The sequence below is a fragment of the Manacus candei genome, unplaced genomic scaffold (assembly GCF_025592945.1).
Source record: "Manacus candei isolate 608988 ecotype Guabito, Panama unplaced genomic scaffold, ASM2559294v1 h1tg000033l, whole genome shotgun sequence".
Lineage (NCBI taxonomy): Eukaryota > Metazoa > Chordata > Aves > Passeriformes > Pipridae > Manacus > Manacus candei.
The window spans coordinates 3,260,153-3,279,265 of record NW_026138081.1 but is presented as its reverse complement, the minus strand read 5'-3'; the positions used below and the strand labels follow the sequence as shown (position 1 = coordinate 3,279,265).

The window sequence follows — 19,113 nt, the reverse complement described above, 5'->3', positions numbered from 1 at the left end:
TGTCTTGGAAAAGATGAGAAATAAGAACTAGAACTCACTTTGTGGATACTTTAGGATGCTCACTTCGGTAATCTCAGCAATCCTTTCCAAAATGAATTTATGTTGAAAATCTGCCAATTACCATACTATGGATTTCACTGCAAAAACCATGCCAATATCAGTGAAAATTGCAGTACTGTCATAAGATGCAGATTTGCTATGGTTATTTCCATCTTTAAAGCTTATAAATATCTACAGGTTAAACTGATACACCTGTTGAATATAGTTTTGATGCAGATAACTGCCTTAAAATGTAAGGTACTGCATTTGCTTGGGCTCTGAGAAGAGCGTGCTGTGGTAAGAAAACACTGCGCTCTCTTCAGTAGCCTGAAATTCAAAGATTGCTCATGCATAAAAAGTTGGCCAAATACCAAATAATGCTAGAAGTGGCATGCATCAGTTGGTACGCTTACTTGTCCCACTGATGAGTCTCTAAGGTTTTGGGAGCAGCAAATTTCTGACAGGCTTCACCTGCAGAGTTTCTGCCCTGTGAAGTGTGACCATTATTCATGTTTTTCTTTAGTAGTTGTTTCTTTGGGCAAGTCAAGGCTGAACATACCTCAACTATGACTCCTGCTTGTGTCCTACTGTATTCACACTCACCAAGCAAAAAGTGGGTGGACTTAAGCTATGGGTTAACACAAAGCACGTGGCTTGCCTTTTTTATTCCAGCGACAGTAAAAGCTACATAAATGCATGTAATAAATTAGATGAAAGTTAGGTATGGGCTCAGACAAGGTCATTGGAATAGGTTGCCAAGGCTATCTTCCCCACATCAGCAGCAGTTCTCTGTTTCAAACTTCTCATTAAATCTACATATATCCATATGGAGACATATCTATTCAGACAACTGGTTGGTTTTAGGGTATCTCGTTCTTCCTGCAAGTACAGTAAAGAGATCTTTCCAGGTGGGAAATGTCTTTGGTTTTTCTAGTTCTCAGTCTTCTTGGTGTCCTTGGGAGGCAAGAAGAGAGTTAGAGGTCAGAACTGCAGGAGATTTGGTACAGCAGCCCCAGATAAAATCAGATGGGTTACACTGACAGTACACTCCTAGGACCCCGTCAAGCAGACAATCCTGTAACTGGTGAGGGCAGAAATTCAGCAGTCCCTCATATTGTGGAAGCAACACAGGAGTTCTTTGTTCTTGTTCTCAGTGGGAAAAAATCAAATATACATGACTGCCCTCAAAAGTTTAGTGACACAGAACAGGACTCTTTCTCCTCAGGAAAAGGAGACTTAAAGATTAACTTCTGTATCTGCAGGACCCCCTCAATACACTTCTATTGTGGGTATCTAGCACCCCAATAGCACCTGGCTTTGCTGAGCAGCATGAGATGAACTGCTGCAAGTAAAGACTGAGCAACCAGTCTTAACTGCTCTTATTTTTAGCAGCATGTTCTGGGAGTTGATATAGTGCCATGTCATCAGCTTTTTGATCACACTAGCAGTTTCAATCTTGAAGAATCTAGATTCCTCTGCCCCTGCAAATAGCCAATATGCTGCCTCTTTCCATGTGAAAGGAGGTATGATTGAAATCCCTCAGTGTTTTGCTTCGTGGCTGCATCAAGAGCAGCATGACTGTGTCTACACTTACAGAAATCTTTAAGTGCAGCCTTCAGAATCAGATGTGCCAGCTGCCCGTGCTATATAACTGCGAAAGTGCCTTGAAATGGAGCAGCTGTTATACCCAGGGAACAGCTCAGGTGCAGCCCCTCAGCATAGTTTTAATGTAAAGAGTATAGAGATATCTTGCATTGAAGCCAAATTTGACAAAAATAACACATCAGTGATCCAGAGATTTATTACAAAACACAAATAAAACCAGAGCACAAAAGTATAAATATAAATGTCCTTGGTGATTTATTGTTCTTTGTATGTAAGAAGCTTTATTGTACATCTTACACACCTTTAAAATGGAAAATGGTTAAAAATGTTTACAAAAAAAGCACTTTCTTAGAAAATTATGCTAGCAAAAACATCGGGAGGAGGGAAGCAAAAAAATCTTCAGTGTGCAAACTTTTTATAAAAATAGAAATACTAACTCTACAGGTAGCATTTCATGATAAATTATTTAAATAGCCTATCTACAAAATTATGTGATTAACTATTACAATGGCAATGAGAAAAATAATTTATAAAAATACAAGCAATGGTATACGAGATGACAGGAAAAAATATAATACAACATTAGAAATTGTATTTGACTTTTTTTTTTCCAATGCCATTTCCTTACTGGGAATACATTTTCTGCAAAGAAATTTTGACTATGTACATCATTAACTTTTTAGTACTACAGTAGCTTTAAAGTTTGTTAGACATTTGAACTCTTCTTAATCCAAACGTTTTTCTCAGTCACACAACAATGAGGTAATATTTGTACGTAAAACTTTCACCATGTTCTTTTCTTTCCTTTTTTTTTGAAAAGACAAGGAAGTATTGTAGATATAAGGATGATGCCCCTTCTGTTGGGGAAAACAGTCTTTTAATGTACATCAAGCCCTCTCCCTCTTTTGCAAGGAGCTCCTGAAATTCTGTCTAGTCCGTGAAGAATTCCTTCTTTTGTAGCTGCACATCACTAGTTACAATACTTAGCGTGCAGTGGCGCAAACAGCGGGTTTGAATGGTTACTGATGGCAGTCATTGTGTCTCTCGCTGCAATCTCCTCAGGGCAGGTATCCTGGCTTTGTGTTAGGCCCACTGACCCGTGGTAAAGCACCACAGACATTTCCCAGCACTGAATAACACTAAGATGGTAAATGGCATTCCCTCATCTCTAGTACTAGGGATGGGACAGAAACTGCTACCATCTAAAGGGACTTGAATTTTAGCACTGGAGAACAATTGCCTGCCAGGCTACTAACTGCCTTGCACAAAGAAAGGAAAAGCCAACATTGAGCTCAGACTGAGAAAAACAAACATCTCGTTTCCCACCCCATCACTTTTCCCTGCACCTCAAAGCCTTTATGGGAAAAATCGCTCTTTGTAACAAGTAGATTACCACTATCTGCTCCAGAAAAGATTCTTTTTCCTCAACTAAACCCCCTCTAGTTTCAGTATAGAACAGAGATAATAAATAATCTGTATTTACAATCTTACAGTCATGAAGACTTGTAAAAATGATTAGGTGGATAGTCTTGACGCATTTCTTGTTGTTTTAATCAATAATCCCTCAGTCATTATAAATCAAGAATAGGCAAAAATAAATATTTTACAATTTTATCTACAGGCCCCTTTTCCTCCCCTCCAAAGAAGTGAGGGGTTTAAGGCATCTATGGCATGTAGAAAAGGAATGTTTTCATTATTATTATTTTTGTGCCTCTTTAACCATAAAAAGTGAAGCACATGCTAGTCTCCTGAAGGACAGCATGGTGCTAGCTGAGATGGTGGTGCTTTCTGGCACCATATCTGAAACACATTTAAACATAAGCAAGATCTGCATCTAATCAGGAAAAAACAGAATCTAATTGTAAATCCCAGTTCTCCCAAAGCTGGTGTGATCCAGTGTACCAGTTTTTGTCCTCTTTCCCTCATCCCATGACAGAAGTCAGTTTTAGGATATCTGTTTTGTCCTGTGTAGTTACAGAAGCTGATCTGGCTTACCACAAATAGAGTAAGGCTGTGTTTTCATCTGTTAGATATGACATAAAAACCAATATTTTCTCCAAGTTCAATGGATGTAAACCAAGGTAGGGCAGCCCTCCTTAAAAAATTCCTCTCCTCCATAAAGAATAAAGATGTAGAGTTCCCCCTCCCACTCAAAACCCCTTTTCTCCACACAATGAAAGGTCTTCAGTTTAAGTAGTCCACAGCACATCCAAAGATGTTCTTTTTACAAAATGCTACTCCATGGGACCTCCAGTTAGAGGCAGTGACACTGCACTGTGATAAACAGCAAACAAATATCTTTCCTACTGAAAGAAGTGTGCTTGTTCAGTGAAGACAATTCTCATTTGCAAGACATTTGTTTCCTTCCATTTCAGCAGAGGTCAGATACCAAGTATGTTCTCACTTTCATTCTCTCAAAAGCATTCTCTTGAGGCAGGTCATGTGTTTCGAGTCCACATTTACGAAGAAAGAAGAAAGGAAGGAATAATATAATGGTCCCAGGATTTGTAAGGCTAAATGTTTCAAAAGGTGCAATTACCAGCATTTTTAAATAGTCTCTGAATCCAACAACCTTGTGATTATGGATCTGTGAAAAAGAAAAAATTGAGATATTTAAGTATTTCTGTGCATTATGCATGACTATGTCCAAGTCATTAATGCCTAGAGACATTTGTAAAGAAAATTCAAAGTGCTTAGGTACTTTCTTGATTTAGACTTCAGAATCCAGTCTATGTAGTCATTACATAATGAAGTCACAATTTAAGAAGACTAGAGCATCTGGAACTAATTGTATGCACTTATCACCATTAAACTGCAAGACATGGACAATCTTATATTTTGCTTGCTTTTAAAAAAAAAAAAAGCAGTTTTTTGCTTGCTAAAGCAAATATTTTGCATTTCCACCTGTTTCACTGTTGTTTCATTCTAGTCAGCGTTTTAAAGGAGACTCAAGATATATTTCATTTCTGGAACTCAACATGGATTTCTGATACTTTGAAATAACACAGTAGAAATATACTTAGATTTTACACATTTAAAGTTTTAACTGTGAAAAGTTTATCAAGAAGGTGTTCTGCATCTTCCTGCAGACCTTGCTTGAGATTGAGCCATGAAAGATCAGGGGCAAACTTCCCCTCTTATGTCTTGTCTTGATCCATTCTACTTTTCTTGACAGTGGCTTTCTTGAATTTATACGGGATCTCTTAAACTCAATGTCATGCTTACCTCTGCATTCATATTTAAGATCTGAGAAGAATACCATTTCTTGAGAGAAGACAAATAATCCTAGCCGACCACCAGCGTAGGTTTTATCATAGATTGGTCCTGAGTCTGCCATGATCTTCTTCCCTTCATACATTACAACTCTACAAAGAGACAATAGCTCAGCCATCTTTGACAAGCTTTTGTTAGGTACATCTTTACAGACATCCACTTCCCTTGTGGATAATTATTTCAGATAAAAGGATGATGCTCACCTGATGTAGCCAGTCTTTGGTCTATGGCTGAGACGCCATCTGTATGCAGTGAAGTCTTTCCAGCCTATGTGACGAGGGTCATGCCACAAAGTTCTCACCTATGAAAGAATATTTTTTTATTAACCAGAAGCCTGAGATAATATAGCCATTATTTTGACATAAAGATGCCTTGTCAATCATCATTATTACTATTAAAGGCTTCAAGTAAGTCATTAGGGGAAAATGACAAAGTTACTGGTCTTTGTCAAAAAGATTATGCCACTCTGATCAGCATGTGCAGACCCCCTGTAAGCATTTAACTTGTTGGAAGAACAGCCTGTCTTATAGTGCAGAAGAGTAGGTTATTGCATTGGAGTAATCATGTTATCACATTAAGAATACTTTAGCACGTAGTAAGTGCCACTCTTACCTGGCCAGGAGTGTTTCCTGTGTGCCACAGAGCATTACGAAGGTGTTCTCCTGGACCAGTGGTGGAATTCACAACTTTGATGGAGAGACCTGAATAGCCTTGAGCTTTGGTTGGCGTGGAGTCCCAGTAAGACTGAGTGATCTGCTTCCACATGACCACATAGAAACGACTGCTAGACTGGTAGCCAAATACAAAGCCAGCATAATCATCATCCCTTTCTGTATTGATGAAGAAGGTACCACTGAAGTCCACAGCATTGAATTCATCAAAACCTATGGAGACATTAAAGGATAAAACTTTAGGTGCTGCTCTTTTGCAATTCTTAAACAACAACTCCTTAGTAGTTTCTTAGGTTCTCCTGCCTCAACAATAACAAAACCAACCAACCAACCCGTCCCCCCCCCCAAAAAAAAAACAAACAACCCACAACCCAAACAAACAAAGCCACCCAAAACCAAACCAAAAACCCCAAAACCCCAAACACCAGTGTAATGCCCGTTAGAGTTACATTTTTTTCCCTTACCAACTGCAAGGCCAGGGTCACAGTTCACCGTCTGAACCAGTTCTTTACCCTGGTGACGAACAACCCAGTTTGGATCATTTTGGGATGTTCCCTTGGGATCCAGGGGAATCATCTGAAATCTTCGGAAATCGGTCTCACTAATTTCCACATTTTCAGGGCAGATATCATCAATGTCTGGCACACTGTCTTGGTCAAAGTCATCTTTGCAAGCATCTCCACGTCCATCACCTGCAGGATAAAAGTAATTTTACCATTATATCACCACCTTTGTTTGCTTCTGAGTCTTAAAACTTAGAAATTTAATTGCAGAACTCTGACTGCCCAGGTACTCCTGGCAGACACACGACAGAAGCTGCAACAGCTACTGTACAAATGCCCTTTCACTCCAGCCTGATAGTGACTTAGGAATAAATTGGGTATGTGGTCATTTTTACATTGCTCTTTACTCCCAAGAAGCACTACAACAACAGTACAGACATCCTAGATTTTTGTTACTTGGAAGCTTTATTCAATACTGAAAATCATGAAAAAATAGCATCAAACTATTGGAAGATACTCTTAAAGTGTTATTATGATACTGGCCATCTTACCATCAGAATCAGCTTGATCTGGGTTGGCAACCAATCTGCAGTTATCTTTGTCATCAGGGATACCATCATTGTCATCATCATGGTCACAGGCATCACCTTTTCCATCCTTATCATGGTCAGCTTGATTGGCATTGGGCACATAGGGGCAGTTATCAAGATTATTTTGATGGCCATCTTCATCTATGTCCTGGTTGTTGTCACACTGATCACCTATGCGGTCAGAATCGGTGTCTTCCTATGAGAGGAGAAAGAAACATTTTAAAAAGCCACTTAAAGAAGGCTGAGATAGGAGTCTCTGAAATAGAAGTTTTAATATCTAGAGTTAATTGGGATTTCTGCTTGCTTTATCAAGAGCTAAGATGGATGTAGTGAGTGGATTAATACACACTTAAAACTGCCTGTGCTACCTGGTTTTATCTTACTTTAGTCCTGTCCTGATTTTAATTTGAATCCACAGCATCAGAAAGCAGTGTGGGCATCAGCTTATCTTCTCCCTTCTGCCACATGACTCTTCTGTCACTAGTCTACTATATTGGATGCAGGGTACTTTACCTCTCACCTTGCTTGGCAGCAGTGTGGTTTCAAGGGCCAGACAAGGGCAGGACTACTCTGTACCTAGTCAGTAGACACTGTAACATTAAAACAGACTCTATAAAGTCTTAGTTTTACAGCTTCTACACCATATAATAATTTGCTTTATCATAAAAGCTTATAATGCTCTTCATGTCCCCTGATTCATCAGCCAAGACAATTGTTCCCATAGTGGTCATGGACTGCATTAACTGCTGTGCTTGCTGATTGCATATTTTAGCCATGGACTGCATTAACTGCTGTGCTTGCTGATTGCATATTTTAGCCATGGACTGCATTAACTGCTGTGCTTGCTGATTGCATATTTTAGCCATGGACTGCATTAACTGCTGTGCTTGCTGATTGCATATTTTAGCCATGGACTGCATTAACTGCTGTGCTTGCTGATTGCATATTTTAGCCATGGACTGCATTAACTGCTGTGCTTGCTGATTGCATATTTTAGCCATGGACTGCATTAACTGCTGTGCTTGCTGATTGCATATTTTAGCCAGTCATTTGCTTAACCAGCTTCTGAAATAAAAACAATCCCATCATCCCTGAGGTTGCTTCAAGGTTTAGTCTAGTTGTCTTGTTAACACTGGTGGATGACCCTGGTGTTGGTGTAGGCAGGAGGCATACCACACATTTTGAATAGTACTAATTCTGCCATTTGAAATCTAATATCTCCACTTCTAGATCTTGATTAGGAAAGTGTTTGGAAAGCCATTAGAGTCTTACATTAAGATTTCAAAGTCATAAGAGAAATGTTGCCTGAAAGGATCTTCAGACAATTCCCTCCCTCAGGTGGAGAAGTAGTAAAACAAGTGACAGTGACTAAGAAATTTTATATTATCTGTTTAAAACCTTTGAGTAACACTGCTTTTAGGCTATGTGACCACACTACATTACATTCCACTATTTAGCTTTTCTAACCCTTCAAACATGTCCCTGAAGATCTTAAACTTAGTCTTTTAACTGACAGGATAGCACAGGCTTTATCCACTTCTGCCTTCAAATGTTTTTGAACTAGTAAGTTGTCTGAGAGTCTGGATCCCCCTGTATCTTATGAAGGGAATTTTAAAACTGTCTGAATATGCCTTTTCCTTAGAGAAAATCAACTTGTGCTGCCTTCGATTTGCTGGTATAAAAATTATCTTCTTAAATGCAGTTGCCTCAAGCTAAGACACAAAGATTGAAGTGCAACTTTGTGTCTAAGTAAACAGAGCGCTACAGGCTATGAAGAAGGTAGTTCCTACTACCTAGATTTCATACAATACTCCTGAAGTATTTCATATTCTCACTGTGAGGATCACCACAACTAAAAAACCTAAGAAATGTTTAGGAGACAAGTACAAGCAGTAGTCTCACAGATCTTCACTAGAGTTACTTTTCAGAAAATACCTAACAGCTGTTCAAACTGTGAGGGCATGTTATTTGATAAACGCACTATTTGGGAAATTACTAAGAATGATTTATGACAAGTCAAATTTAAGGTGTAACTTGTTCAAATATTTTCTACAACACACAACATATATATTTTTTATCACACCAGTCCTCTACTTACACAATGCAAATCCCCTACCTGGTCAGGATTGTGTTCCAGTGGACAGTTATCACACTGATCTCCAACACCATCCAAGTCTGTATCCCTCTGGTCTACATTGTAGACATACTGGCAGTTGTCCATTTCATTAAGCACCCCTGCAAAATTAAGAAAAGTTCATGAATGAAAGTCAGACATCTAAATGCTGCAGAAGACTGTGTAAAGCCTCACACACTTCTTGATACATTTTTGAAAGCATTTTGAACAGCATCTGAAAGTTTTGAAAACTTGACTCATCACTAGCTCTGCCTGTTCCTACTGCCTGTGAGACTGGAGCTAGAATTGAACTGTGCCAAAATGTATACATTCCAAAGTGAATTTCCATTAGCCCTAACTGTTCCTTCAGTAGCCTTCATGTCCTGAAACTGCCATGGGAGAACTTGTGTTCAGGGATGAAACTTTTGTAGGAAATCAGTGGTACGGTGGTACATTTGATTCTTCGGTGATTAGAAAACCATCTAAGGGAGTGATTAGAGGCCACCTACCATCTCCATCAATATCTACTGCACATGCATCTCCTTCTCCGTTGTTGTCAGTGTCAGTTTGATCAGGGTTGTGATTGTAGGGACAGTTATCGCAGCGGTCACCAACATCATCCCTGTCGTAGTCATACTGCTGGGGGTTGTAGATGAATGGACAGTTGTCCTGAAAAAGCAAGACAGAAGTCAAGCTTTAAAAACAGTCAAATTAAAGCTTTAACCAGAAGAAATAAAGGCAGGGAAACATTCAAGACTGGAATGCTACTATCTCAAAACACCCCATTGCTTACATGAGTGTAAGAATGGCTGAATAAAAATGAAAATTCACTTCCAAAGCTCAAACAGCTGCAGAAAGTTAGATATGCATAACTCTGCAGGACAAAGGTTTCTAGGATAGCTGTCAGTGCCAGCAATTTCCTATGGTCCTCTCTTAAGATTAGGGTCAGAAGCTAGACCCCACCTTTAGGAGGAGGAATGGGAGAGCCACATTCTCAAAGGCTATCTTTTCCGTTGTCTTACCCGGTCATCAGGAATGCCATCATCATCATCATCATTGTCACAGGCATCACCAATCCCATCCTTATCATAGTCTTCCTGCCCAGAGTTAGGCAGATTAGGGCAGTTATCCTAGAAAGGATAAAGTAACAGATGCATTCACTCCTGGTGTGAATACAACAGGGATTTGAGCAGGTAACATGTAATACCTCAACAAGGTAGGTATTATCTTACTGTAATTCTCTCAATTTAAGCTAGTCATTAGTGTGATAAGTCTTAGAAAGCCACAGTGCAAATAGTTCTTAAAATAAAGATTGAGTTGCTTTTAAGAATCTTACCCTTTTGTTCTTCCTCTAGAGATAACTATATGTAAGAGCAAAGCTGATATAGGTATAGCCTAAACTAGAATTTTCCTAGAACATTTACAACAAGTGTTTATAATTGTGTCAGGCTTCACCTTTTCCCATATTGCAAGAATATATAAAGCAATACAGCAACAGCAAGAGCCTCCTAGCAATGCCTTGACAATGGTATCTCTACACCTCCTCTATCTCTAGAGGGTTATTTGCAGACAAGATAGTTTAATATCCCCAACTAGACAGAGACTGGCTTTATACCCCAAACCTAACAAGTTATGTACACTTCTTAGATAGTCAGGCTGTTATAATGGTAGATGGGAAAAGAGGATAAACTCACTTTTTTACAGTGGTAAGTGGCATTGGCAACACAAACAAGATTCTCATTTGGCCATCCATCCAAGTCAGTATCTTCTCCACATATTATGCCATTACCAGCATAGCCTGGTTTACATTCACAGCGATACATGGGATCACTGAAGTGGCCAAGGTAATTGCATTTGGCATTCTTGTTGCAGTCATGTGTTCCATCTGTGCATGGATTACGTGGCTTGCAGACCTAGAAGACCATACAGAAATTAAACTCACTAAAAACATCATTTTATCCCTCATTTTTTCCCCCCAGAAATTCAAATAAATCCTTATCCTTCAATCAGGAAAAAAGCCTCATGCATGACATTCTTCCAGTCCCCAACTCCAGTACCATTCTTGGCACTAATTATTTCTCTTGTTCAAACCTTATGTATTTTCAAATGGAACCAAGCACTAAGATACCTTTGAGGCACATACTGTTGTATCATTAGGGAATACTGATTTACTCCTAAATTACAACTAAAATTGTGTATAACATTTGAACCCTCCATGGCTGGGGAAAGCATTTATATTTAAAACTCATTTTGAACTCCAATAGAAACTGCTTAATGCTCCTTCTGTTCTGAATCACAGAAGATGGTATTTTATTAGACATATCAAGTCTTTCTTGCCTAAAAAGCATAGTTATTTTCTGTTGTGGTGTTTTGTTTTTTTTTTTTTTCTTAGAAACTTTGTGAGATTTCATAACCCAGAACAGTGCTCAAGTTGACAATACCTGTTTATTAGTCATGGCATCCTCAACACTGCGACCAAATGGCTGTGTTCCAGTGAAACGTGGTGGACAAGGCAGACAGTTGTACCCAGGTTCAGTATTCTCACACCTGTGCGCTCCGTTGAAGACAAAGCAGGCATCGGGAACTTCTTTGCACTGAAATAGGAGTTTGAGATAGAGGAGAACAACAGTTAGCATTAGAAAACACTGATTCTATTCTCCCTTTCCATCTTCCTTCCTTCCCTTTCAAGGAGCAAGCTATATTCTTCTTACCTCATCAATATCTTGGCAGTGAACACCATCACCATGGTAGCCAGCAGGACAGGCACCACACTTCCAGGAACCATCAGGAGAGCTGGTACATGTAGCCCCTGCAAAGCAGGGATTAGACAGACACCCATCTGTGAAACAAATGAGAAAATGTTACAGTGAGGGATTCTTACCATGCTGCTACGGTACTCTATTTGACTTATATCCTGGTTTAAAATTCTAGCACTTATGTTTTACAGACTTACATAAAATTTTTAAATCAATATTTTCAAGATTGTCAATGATCTTCAGATGTTTATGGGAAAACAGATACTCACCAATTGGACAGTCTTGTTTGTTGCAGACCTGAGTCCCTCTAGCTTCACCTACACAAGTCTTCCCACCATACTGAGGCTCAGGATTATTGCAGAGACGGCTACGTTTTTGAAGTCCTCCTCCACATGTCACTGTGCAAGCATCCCATGGAGACCATGGTCCCCAGTTGCCATTAACTAAAGGAAGATAGAAGTTAGAAGACATGTATGGTTTTAAATTCAGTGCTACAACTAGTTTCTACCTGCTTAGGACTATTATTTTTGTAGTGAGAGTACTTCAGACATTGTTCCAACATAAGTGACAGAATTAATGGGCTCCATGGAGGAGGCATAGAAAATAGTTTAGTTTCATCTGAAACTAACCTGTGAGGTTTTACATAGCCCACCTCTAAGTTTAAAGAGAGAAGAGTACTAGAACTAGGTTATATAGCAACTACTCCGGAAGTTCACCATTTAACCTACCAAATAGTAGTTATCACCATGACATACTTACTTGGGCAAGGATCTTTCTGGCAAGCTTTGTTTTCTCTTGCCTCACCCTCACAAGGTTTGCCATTCAGCTGTGGTACTGGAGAGTTGCAGAGACGAATTCTAGTGATGATGCCCGTGCCACAAGTGACAGAACATGATGACCATGGTGACCAGTGACTCCAGCCACCGTCCTGTTTAACTACAGGAGAGAGATGTCTGTTATTAATAGTTTCTGAAGACTTCAGCTGCAGAGCACCTAGAACGTAGCCAGTACCAGAACTGCACCAAAGACTTCATATATAACGGATAGTCTCCGCACAATCACAGATCAAGTTCTGTTGCTAAAGAAATTTCATACCTAAACTGGTGTCAAATTTTGTCCTGGGAACAGTGCCCAAACACGCCTGTTTACTGCACAAACTATGCGCTCCCCTTGACCTGATTAATAAAAGTCCTTAAAGCTAGAAGCCAACGATCCACATCAGCAACAGAACTACATGGTAATCTTTGCTGTTAACATCAAGCCAGTAAAAGCAGCCTACGTTTTACTACCAGCATGAGTAGATTAAGTACTTACATCTCTTATCACACTCCTGAAGGTGGCAAGTCCGAGTCTGCACAGAAGACCCTTCACAGCGGTTATTGAGACTGTCACAGGAACGTCCTCTCTGCTGAATTCCGTTGCCACATGTGACAGAACATGAGGTCCATTCAGACCAAGGAGACCATCCATCATCGGCATAGTCGCTAGCTGCAGAGGGATATAGCTCTGAATAAGACTCCATGTACATGTTTTGTCATAGTCTTTTCTCCCACACCTCTCTCCATTAAAAAGGTCACAGCTGCCCTCAAAAGCCACATGCACCTTCCTTTCTTGGACAAGATAAAACCCATGAACTCAAATATTTCAGTATGTTGCGCATTGTAGAAAATATTGAACGTGCACCACCTAAGTGATTAACTTCAAAGAGGTATCAGACTAACTGTACTTCAGCAGTGCAAAGTTATCCTTGTATATCCGGTTGTGGGATACTTTAGAGCAGCATGTGTCTAGTTAGATGAGGCCAACTGCTACAGAAGCATGAATGAACTAAGTACTTACGCCAGCACCGGGGACAGCACTCCCCATCAGGCACAGTGGCATTGGAACAAGGCATGAGAGGACAGGACACTTTCCGGCATATAGTAGCAGAGTTCTATAAAGAATTGTGAGAATTGCAATAAGCAAGTGGAATATAAACAATGTCTAGAGTCTGGTTAAATAACAGAGATCTTTTCTGCAGCACTTAAAACTCAAGAGCGTATCTAAAACAGAGATCCTTGTAGTTAGAGCTAATATAAGCCAAGGGTAGTCCCAGGCATTTTCATCAAACTTCATCTCATTTCCATTCTCACACATTATTTTTTGGTTTTGTTTTGCAGAAGTTTATCAGGAGTAGCTAGCAGATCCTGTAAAGGATTATTATGTGATTCCCAAAGTATAAGGTCAGACTTCAAGGAAACAAAACAAGAATGAGAAGCCAACTTTCTTTTCAGTTAATATGGATTTAAGCTAATTATATGGTAGAGATAAAATGAGTTCAGTGGACTCTGCTCAAGAGCTATGAAATCTATAACTTATACTTAGAGGTTTTGATCTGTAAGCCAAACAGGCAGGGTAAGAACACCCACCTCCAATCTCAATGAGAACTAAAGGGCAGTCTGTAGTTTTGTTTCTTGAAGGTAGCAGCTTGGTCAGAAGAATGCTCTCATGATTACTATTTTAGTCTCCCCAAGCAAATGACTAGATTAAGGCAATTAAGGCTAACACTGAGTAAGAAGGTTGGTAGGAAAGAGGCAGATGCAGAAGTCAGTATTATTTGCTGACTAGAAGACAAAAGATGTTAAGAGCTAAAGTAGATGCAGAATTTGAGATGCCTTGGATTGCACGCATACAAATAGCTTTTAATTTGTAAGGATTGGCAGGTTAGTTTACCCATTCTTTGGTAGACTGGTACTCCAAGAAGCTTTTGCTAGGGTATACTTAAATGGAACAAGCAAATAGTTTAAAGAAACCCTGAAACTGTATGTTTTGTGTATGTTTACAACATTCCGCAGAAGTGAAACAAAGCATAGATATCTTCCCAGGTGATCCTGGGATTTAAACAGTAAACCTGAAATCTGAAAGGGATTGCTGTTCCATATAATCTATAACAGTTAATAGGAAACAGCTAGAAACATTTGCTAGATAAACACCCCAAGTTTAAGTGCCTTTACTGAGTACTAGAACATCTTATTCTACTAAGCCAGCAGAAGGTTCAGTGAGGGCAGAAGATAGATCTAAAGTATTCCAGGAAGCAAAGCCAATAGTACTATACATTTGTTGTATTGATGCTGACTTTTAGTTTAATTATGAACTTTTGTAAACAATTCAGGCATTCCCCAAATTAAGTAACTAAAAGGGTGTTAATAACCATATCAGAGCAATGTTTTGTACGGTTTTCTAAAATACTGCTGTTGTAACACTGCTGGTATAAAGTTGCCTTTATACCAGAGATCTAGTAGAATGAAACAAACTGAATACTTCTATGGGTGCTCTAGTATGCCCAGTTCTGTGTATGATTCACTCTTTCTAACAAAGAATATAATTTAGAAATATCTGTTAATTCCTCCTCCTGAGTTTTTATTCAGAGGATTTATGGATGTGAGGAACCTTACCTGGCAAGTACATTCAGTGCAGCTGTCAATAGTCCACTCATCTTTATTTTTGTGCAAGATTCCATTATGAATGCATGCTCCAGGAGTGATCTGGACCACTTTAGCAATGATTTCATTTTCCTCAGTCTTGAGGGGGGGAGTGTAAGAAACAAAGAGAAGATATTTAAAGTTAATACAGAAAACATTGTTTTTCACAAATTTATTACTGTTTATACAGCCTCTCAAAAGGCAGGTTATAATTAATGCACTAAGTGCCAGTTAATAAAAGGTACCATGAATTTAGCCAACACTCACCACTTTGCGAACTCTGTCTTGAAGTGTTGTAACCATGGACCGAAGCCCTTGCAGTTCCACAAACATATTTGTTAGTTCATCACAGGAAAATCCACAGACTGCTTGGATGTCCTTTGTTTTATGGCCAATGTAATTAGTGCGGATAGCTGGGCTGGAACCATTGATGGGATTGTCCAAAGTAATGATTGCACTAGTGGCTAAGAGAAAAACCAGACAGTAAATGCATTTTTTACCATGTGCATTTATCATTCCAGGCTAACACCTGCTAAACAGCTGCCACCAGATTCACGAGGGTGCCTGCAGAAATATAATCTTATATCTTATGCAATGTGGATTTGCATGTCAGCATACTTCTGAGTTCTGTTTCAACTTGTCTTTCTAATGTAATGAGAAATCTTATTTTTAATAGGTCATTGAATTCAGAAGATTGTAAACTTACAGCTGGAGCAGCCTTTGTTCCTCAGGATAGTTTCCAGAGTTGTTCCAAACACAAACCGCACATTCTGCAGCAGTCCCTGTGGATGGAGGAAGAATTACAGCTACTTGCGGCAACTTCAAGGGAAAGAAGTACCACTTGCATGGACAGACTGAAGGTCACGTAAGATCTTTAAGAGTAATTTTGTGACAGATATATGGAAAAGTGAAACACGTTTTTCTAGTCTCTTTAATGAAAAGAAGTCCTGCTTCCTAACAATCTCATCCTTGATCACAAGAACCTGGCGACTCTCCAGGCAGGAAGAAAAAACCCCCACAAATTTCTGAACCTCACATAAGAAGCTGAGCAATGAAGCTACAACTACCTGTGTTGAAGCTTTAGTGCCTTCTTATTGCTGCAGAAAGTTCCATCCCTACAAATCTAATACTTCATCCTTCAAATGCCATTATTAAAGTTTACTAGATTTAGAGGTCTTTGTAGCTTTTTAGGCTGTTTGAGTAGCTAATGCACCTTCAAAGCAGATGACTGAAAATACGAGGCAAAAACCTTGGTGAAAGTCTTACCTGGAAGTTGTCATTGACTCCCCCTTTGGCAATACGGAGCCTGGCACTGCTGGCCAGGTCCCTAGTGAAGATGTTCTGGATGGGGATGTCCAGTTCAGCATTCTCCATTTTTTCACACCCCACATAGAGCTGAGCTCGGTCCTCCTGCACAAATAGGGTGATATTCTTCCAATGTCCTGTAGCTAGCAAGACATCCTCTACTGACACTAATTGCTGCTTGCCATCACCAGAAAGGCTCAGGTCCAGGGAGCCTGCCTTGCCATTTGATACTAGACTGAAGACATGACCAGAGCCATCCTTCTGTTCCACAGATAGGAGAGTGCCTCTGCTTTTCTTGGCTTGCCGGAGAGTGGCCAGGAGGATGAAGCCCTTCTCAGCATGAATGGCATCTAATAAGTCTTGGAACTTTGAATCAGGGACAGCAGGGATGCGACTGGCATCCTCAATGCGGTAAGCAGGGCTGGAGGATTCCGGTCCCTTCACCAGGTACACCCCGGGTGCCCGGCGCCCACCTCCCTTCCGCATGAAGCCAATGAGTTCAAAGAGATCGAAGACACTGTTATCATCATTCCTGGACTCTGCAGAGAGAGATCAGGAGAAGCATCATGAGAAAAGGACAAGAAAAGGGTGAGTAGGTGCATATTTTCCACAATTACTTAACATTTTGGCTCCTAGTACATGTCGTGCATGGCAGAGCACCTCACATCAGACCACAGACAGTAGCTCTGATGGTGCAGCAGTCCCACCAGGAGCTGCAGCATGGCAGAACATGTGCATTCTTGTACAGGAGCCAGTCAGCACAGGAGTGCCAGGTACCTGCTGACTGACACACAAAGGTAGCAGCCATTCTGGCACCTCGTTATACTGTAGCAGAGGAGAAGTAGACAGCAAAGTCCTGACTGCAATATTCCTATGCTAGGACACAGGAAAGTGAGCTTGCTTAATCCAGCTGAATGACAGCAAGCACAGTAGCAGCTTCTTTATGGCACCATGATGGTACCCTACTGCCCCACTCCTTCTTCAGACATTATATTCCCCCTTTCCTGTGGATATGCTACACACTCAAGTCCTGAAGACTCTGCATTCCTATTTCTGAAGGTTACACAAATTCCACACCAGAGAAACTTTTCTATTCCCAACTACCTGATGTTCAGGTTGAAACGGTTTTGTTCATTGAAAGCTTTGGAGCTCTTCACCACCGAGCACAACTCCATCTGCTTGAACAGCCACCAAAGAAGTGTTTTATTTTTTGTTCCCCCTTCTCTGCCTGCTCCGGGACCAGCACAGAGCTGGCCTTACCTGCGGTGCGCTTGGTCTCTGAGCCGCCGAGCACGAGGAGCAGGAGGCAGAGCGCAGTCGCTGGCCCCATGGCAAAGGTCTGTCTCCGAACCAGCCTGGGGACACACACAGGTAAGAAGGTCACCGCGCTGCCGTCGCACCCAGGACCCCCCGCCGGGCGTCCCGGCGCCAGCGCGGCTCCCGCAGGCAGGGACGGAGGGAGGGAGGGAGGAAGCGCGGCGGGGACGGGGCAGGTGCCCCCAGCCGCCCTCGGACGGGACAGCGAGCGCGGCGGGAGCCGCCTCAGCACTCACCTGCGGGCAGAGCGATCCGGGCGGTCAGCGCCGGCCTCCGGGTAGCGGCGACCAATTCCCGCGGGAGCCCCGACGCGGGAGGGCGAGAGGCAGCGGAGGCTGTGGCAGCGCTACCGGGACACTGCGGGCGCCGCCGCCGCGCGCGCCTTTAAAGGGATGGCTCGCATTCCTGGGCGCGCGGCGGGCCAATCGGCGGCGGCGGGGCAGGAAGCGGGAGGCGGGAGGCGGGTGGCTCCGGGGCCAGGGACAACTTTCCGCAGGGGCCGGGGGGCGGGGGCGGGCGCGCCCCGCGGGCCGGGGCAGCGGCGGCCGCTCTGCCGCGAGGGGGCGCTGCTCCCTCGGGGCCGCCCGCCCGCGCCGCGGCCCCGCGCGACGGCGCGGCCCCGGCACCTTCCCCGCCCGCGGCGGCGGCGGCAGCGGCAGCGGGGCCTCCTCCCCCGGCCGGCCTTGAACTCCGCCGGACATCTGCTCTCGCCTGCCCCGCCGCCCCGCCGGCGTCCCAGCCCTGCCCTGCGGCCCCTTGGCTCCCCGCCGCTCACACCGGGGCGGGAAGAGCACTGGGGGCGCCTCCCACCGCCGGCACCTGGCTGGGCCGTGCAGGAGGGTTGCGCCCGGGCGCCACCGCCCCCGGCTGTCCTGAGGCGCTGATGAAGCATCCTTAACTTAATTAACCCAATTCACTTAATGAGAGCTTCTCTTCCTGCCCACTGGTCACAATATACAGCACATGGGACACTGGGTCCACAAAAGGGGGAATATCGTGAATTCTCGTTAGCTCTTCCTGACCACCCTTGGAAGCGACGGGCTGTGTGGGGGAAGAGAGGGGAACATGGCTGGGCGGACGTCAGGCTGGACGAGTGGGAGCTTGGCGTCTGCTACTTCTGACTTCAACCCTTCTTGTCGCTGGAGAAAGGTGTGGGGATGACCCTCAGCTAACAATTTGGCCTTGGGAGTGAAATGACCACTGCTGTACTGCAGTTGAGACTCTCCCATAGCAGCTTTGTTTGATGAACAAAATGACTAACACTACTTCAGCTAAGAATTTTCCACGTAATCCGAATTTCAGGTAACAGGAAATCTTTAAAAGGTTAAAAGGCCCTACATCGTATCGTACTCTGGATGACTAGAAGTAACTTGAACGTATGAAACGGCTTTGAAGTAATCGAATTCCAAAAATGGTTAATTCCTCTGCATTCCCTGGCCTTTGTATGCTTGGCATGTGCTCCTGTGGAAAGCTGAGTGTC

The 19,113-nt window shown here is 42.2% G+C and overlaps 2 protein-coding genes across 4 annotated transcripts in view; one reads left to right on the top strand and one right to left on the bottom strand.

The window, feature by feature from the left end:
- The window catches only part of FSIP1 (fibrous sheath interacting protein 1), a 97,139-nt gene extending 80,872 nt beyond the window's left edge, over nucleotides 1-16,267 (top strand). Inside the window, exon 14 of one of the 3 annotated variants that reach the window (XR_007905200.1) lies at nucleotides 15,688-16,267. Coding sequence is in view for 1 of the 3 variants with exons in the window: in XM_051791788.1 (XP_051647748.1) it covers nucleotides 11,187-11,197 (11 nt within the window). In the remaining 2 variants the exon portion in view is untranslated. Of the gene's footprint in view, nucleotides 1-11,186; nucleotides 11,281-15,687 lie in introns of those variants that run through there. The other 2 variants (XR_007905201.1, XM_051791788.1) reach the window with 2 other exon arrangements.
- THBS1 (thrombospondin 1) lies at nucleotides 1,823-17,997 on the bottom strand. Its single transcript, XM_051791776.1, has 22 exons — nucleotides 17,870-17,997; nucleotides 17,577-17,671; nucleotides 16,278-16,855; nucleotides 15,718-15,793; nucleotides 15,279-15,475; nucleotides 14,985-15,110; nucleotides 13,390-13,483; nucleotides 12,865-13,038; nucleotides 12,310-12,486; nucleotides 11,820-11,993; nucleotides 11,506-11,633; nucleotides 11,236-11,388; nucleotides 10,489-10,707; nucleotides 9,817-9,924; nucleotides 9,304-9,463; nucleotides 8,798-8,916; nucleotides 6,643-6,877; nucleotides 6,053-6,280; nucleotides 5,530-5,801; nucleotides 5,121-5,218; nucleotides 4,870-5,009; nucleotides 1,823-4,231 (listed from the first exon to the last, which is right to left on the bottom strand). The coding sequence occupies exons 2-22, from the start codon at nucleotides 17,644-17,646 to the stop codon at nucleotides 4,224-4,226; spliced, it is 3,534 nt and encodes a 1,177-aa protein (XP_051647736.1). The 5' UTR covers nucleotides 17,647-17,671; nucleotides 17,870-17,997; the 3' UTR covers nucleotides 1,823-4,223.
- Between the last annotated feature and the right edge of the window lie 1,116 nt (nucleotides 17,998-19,113).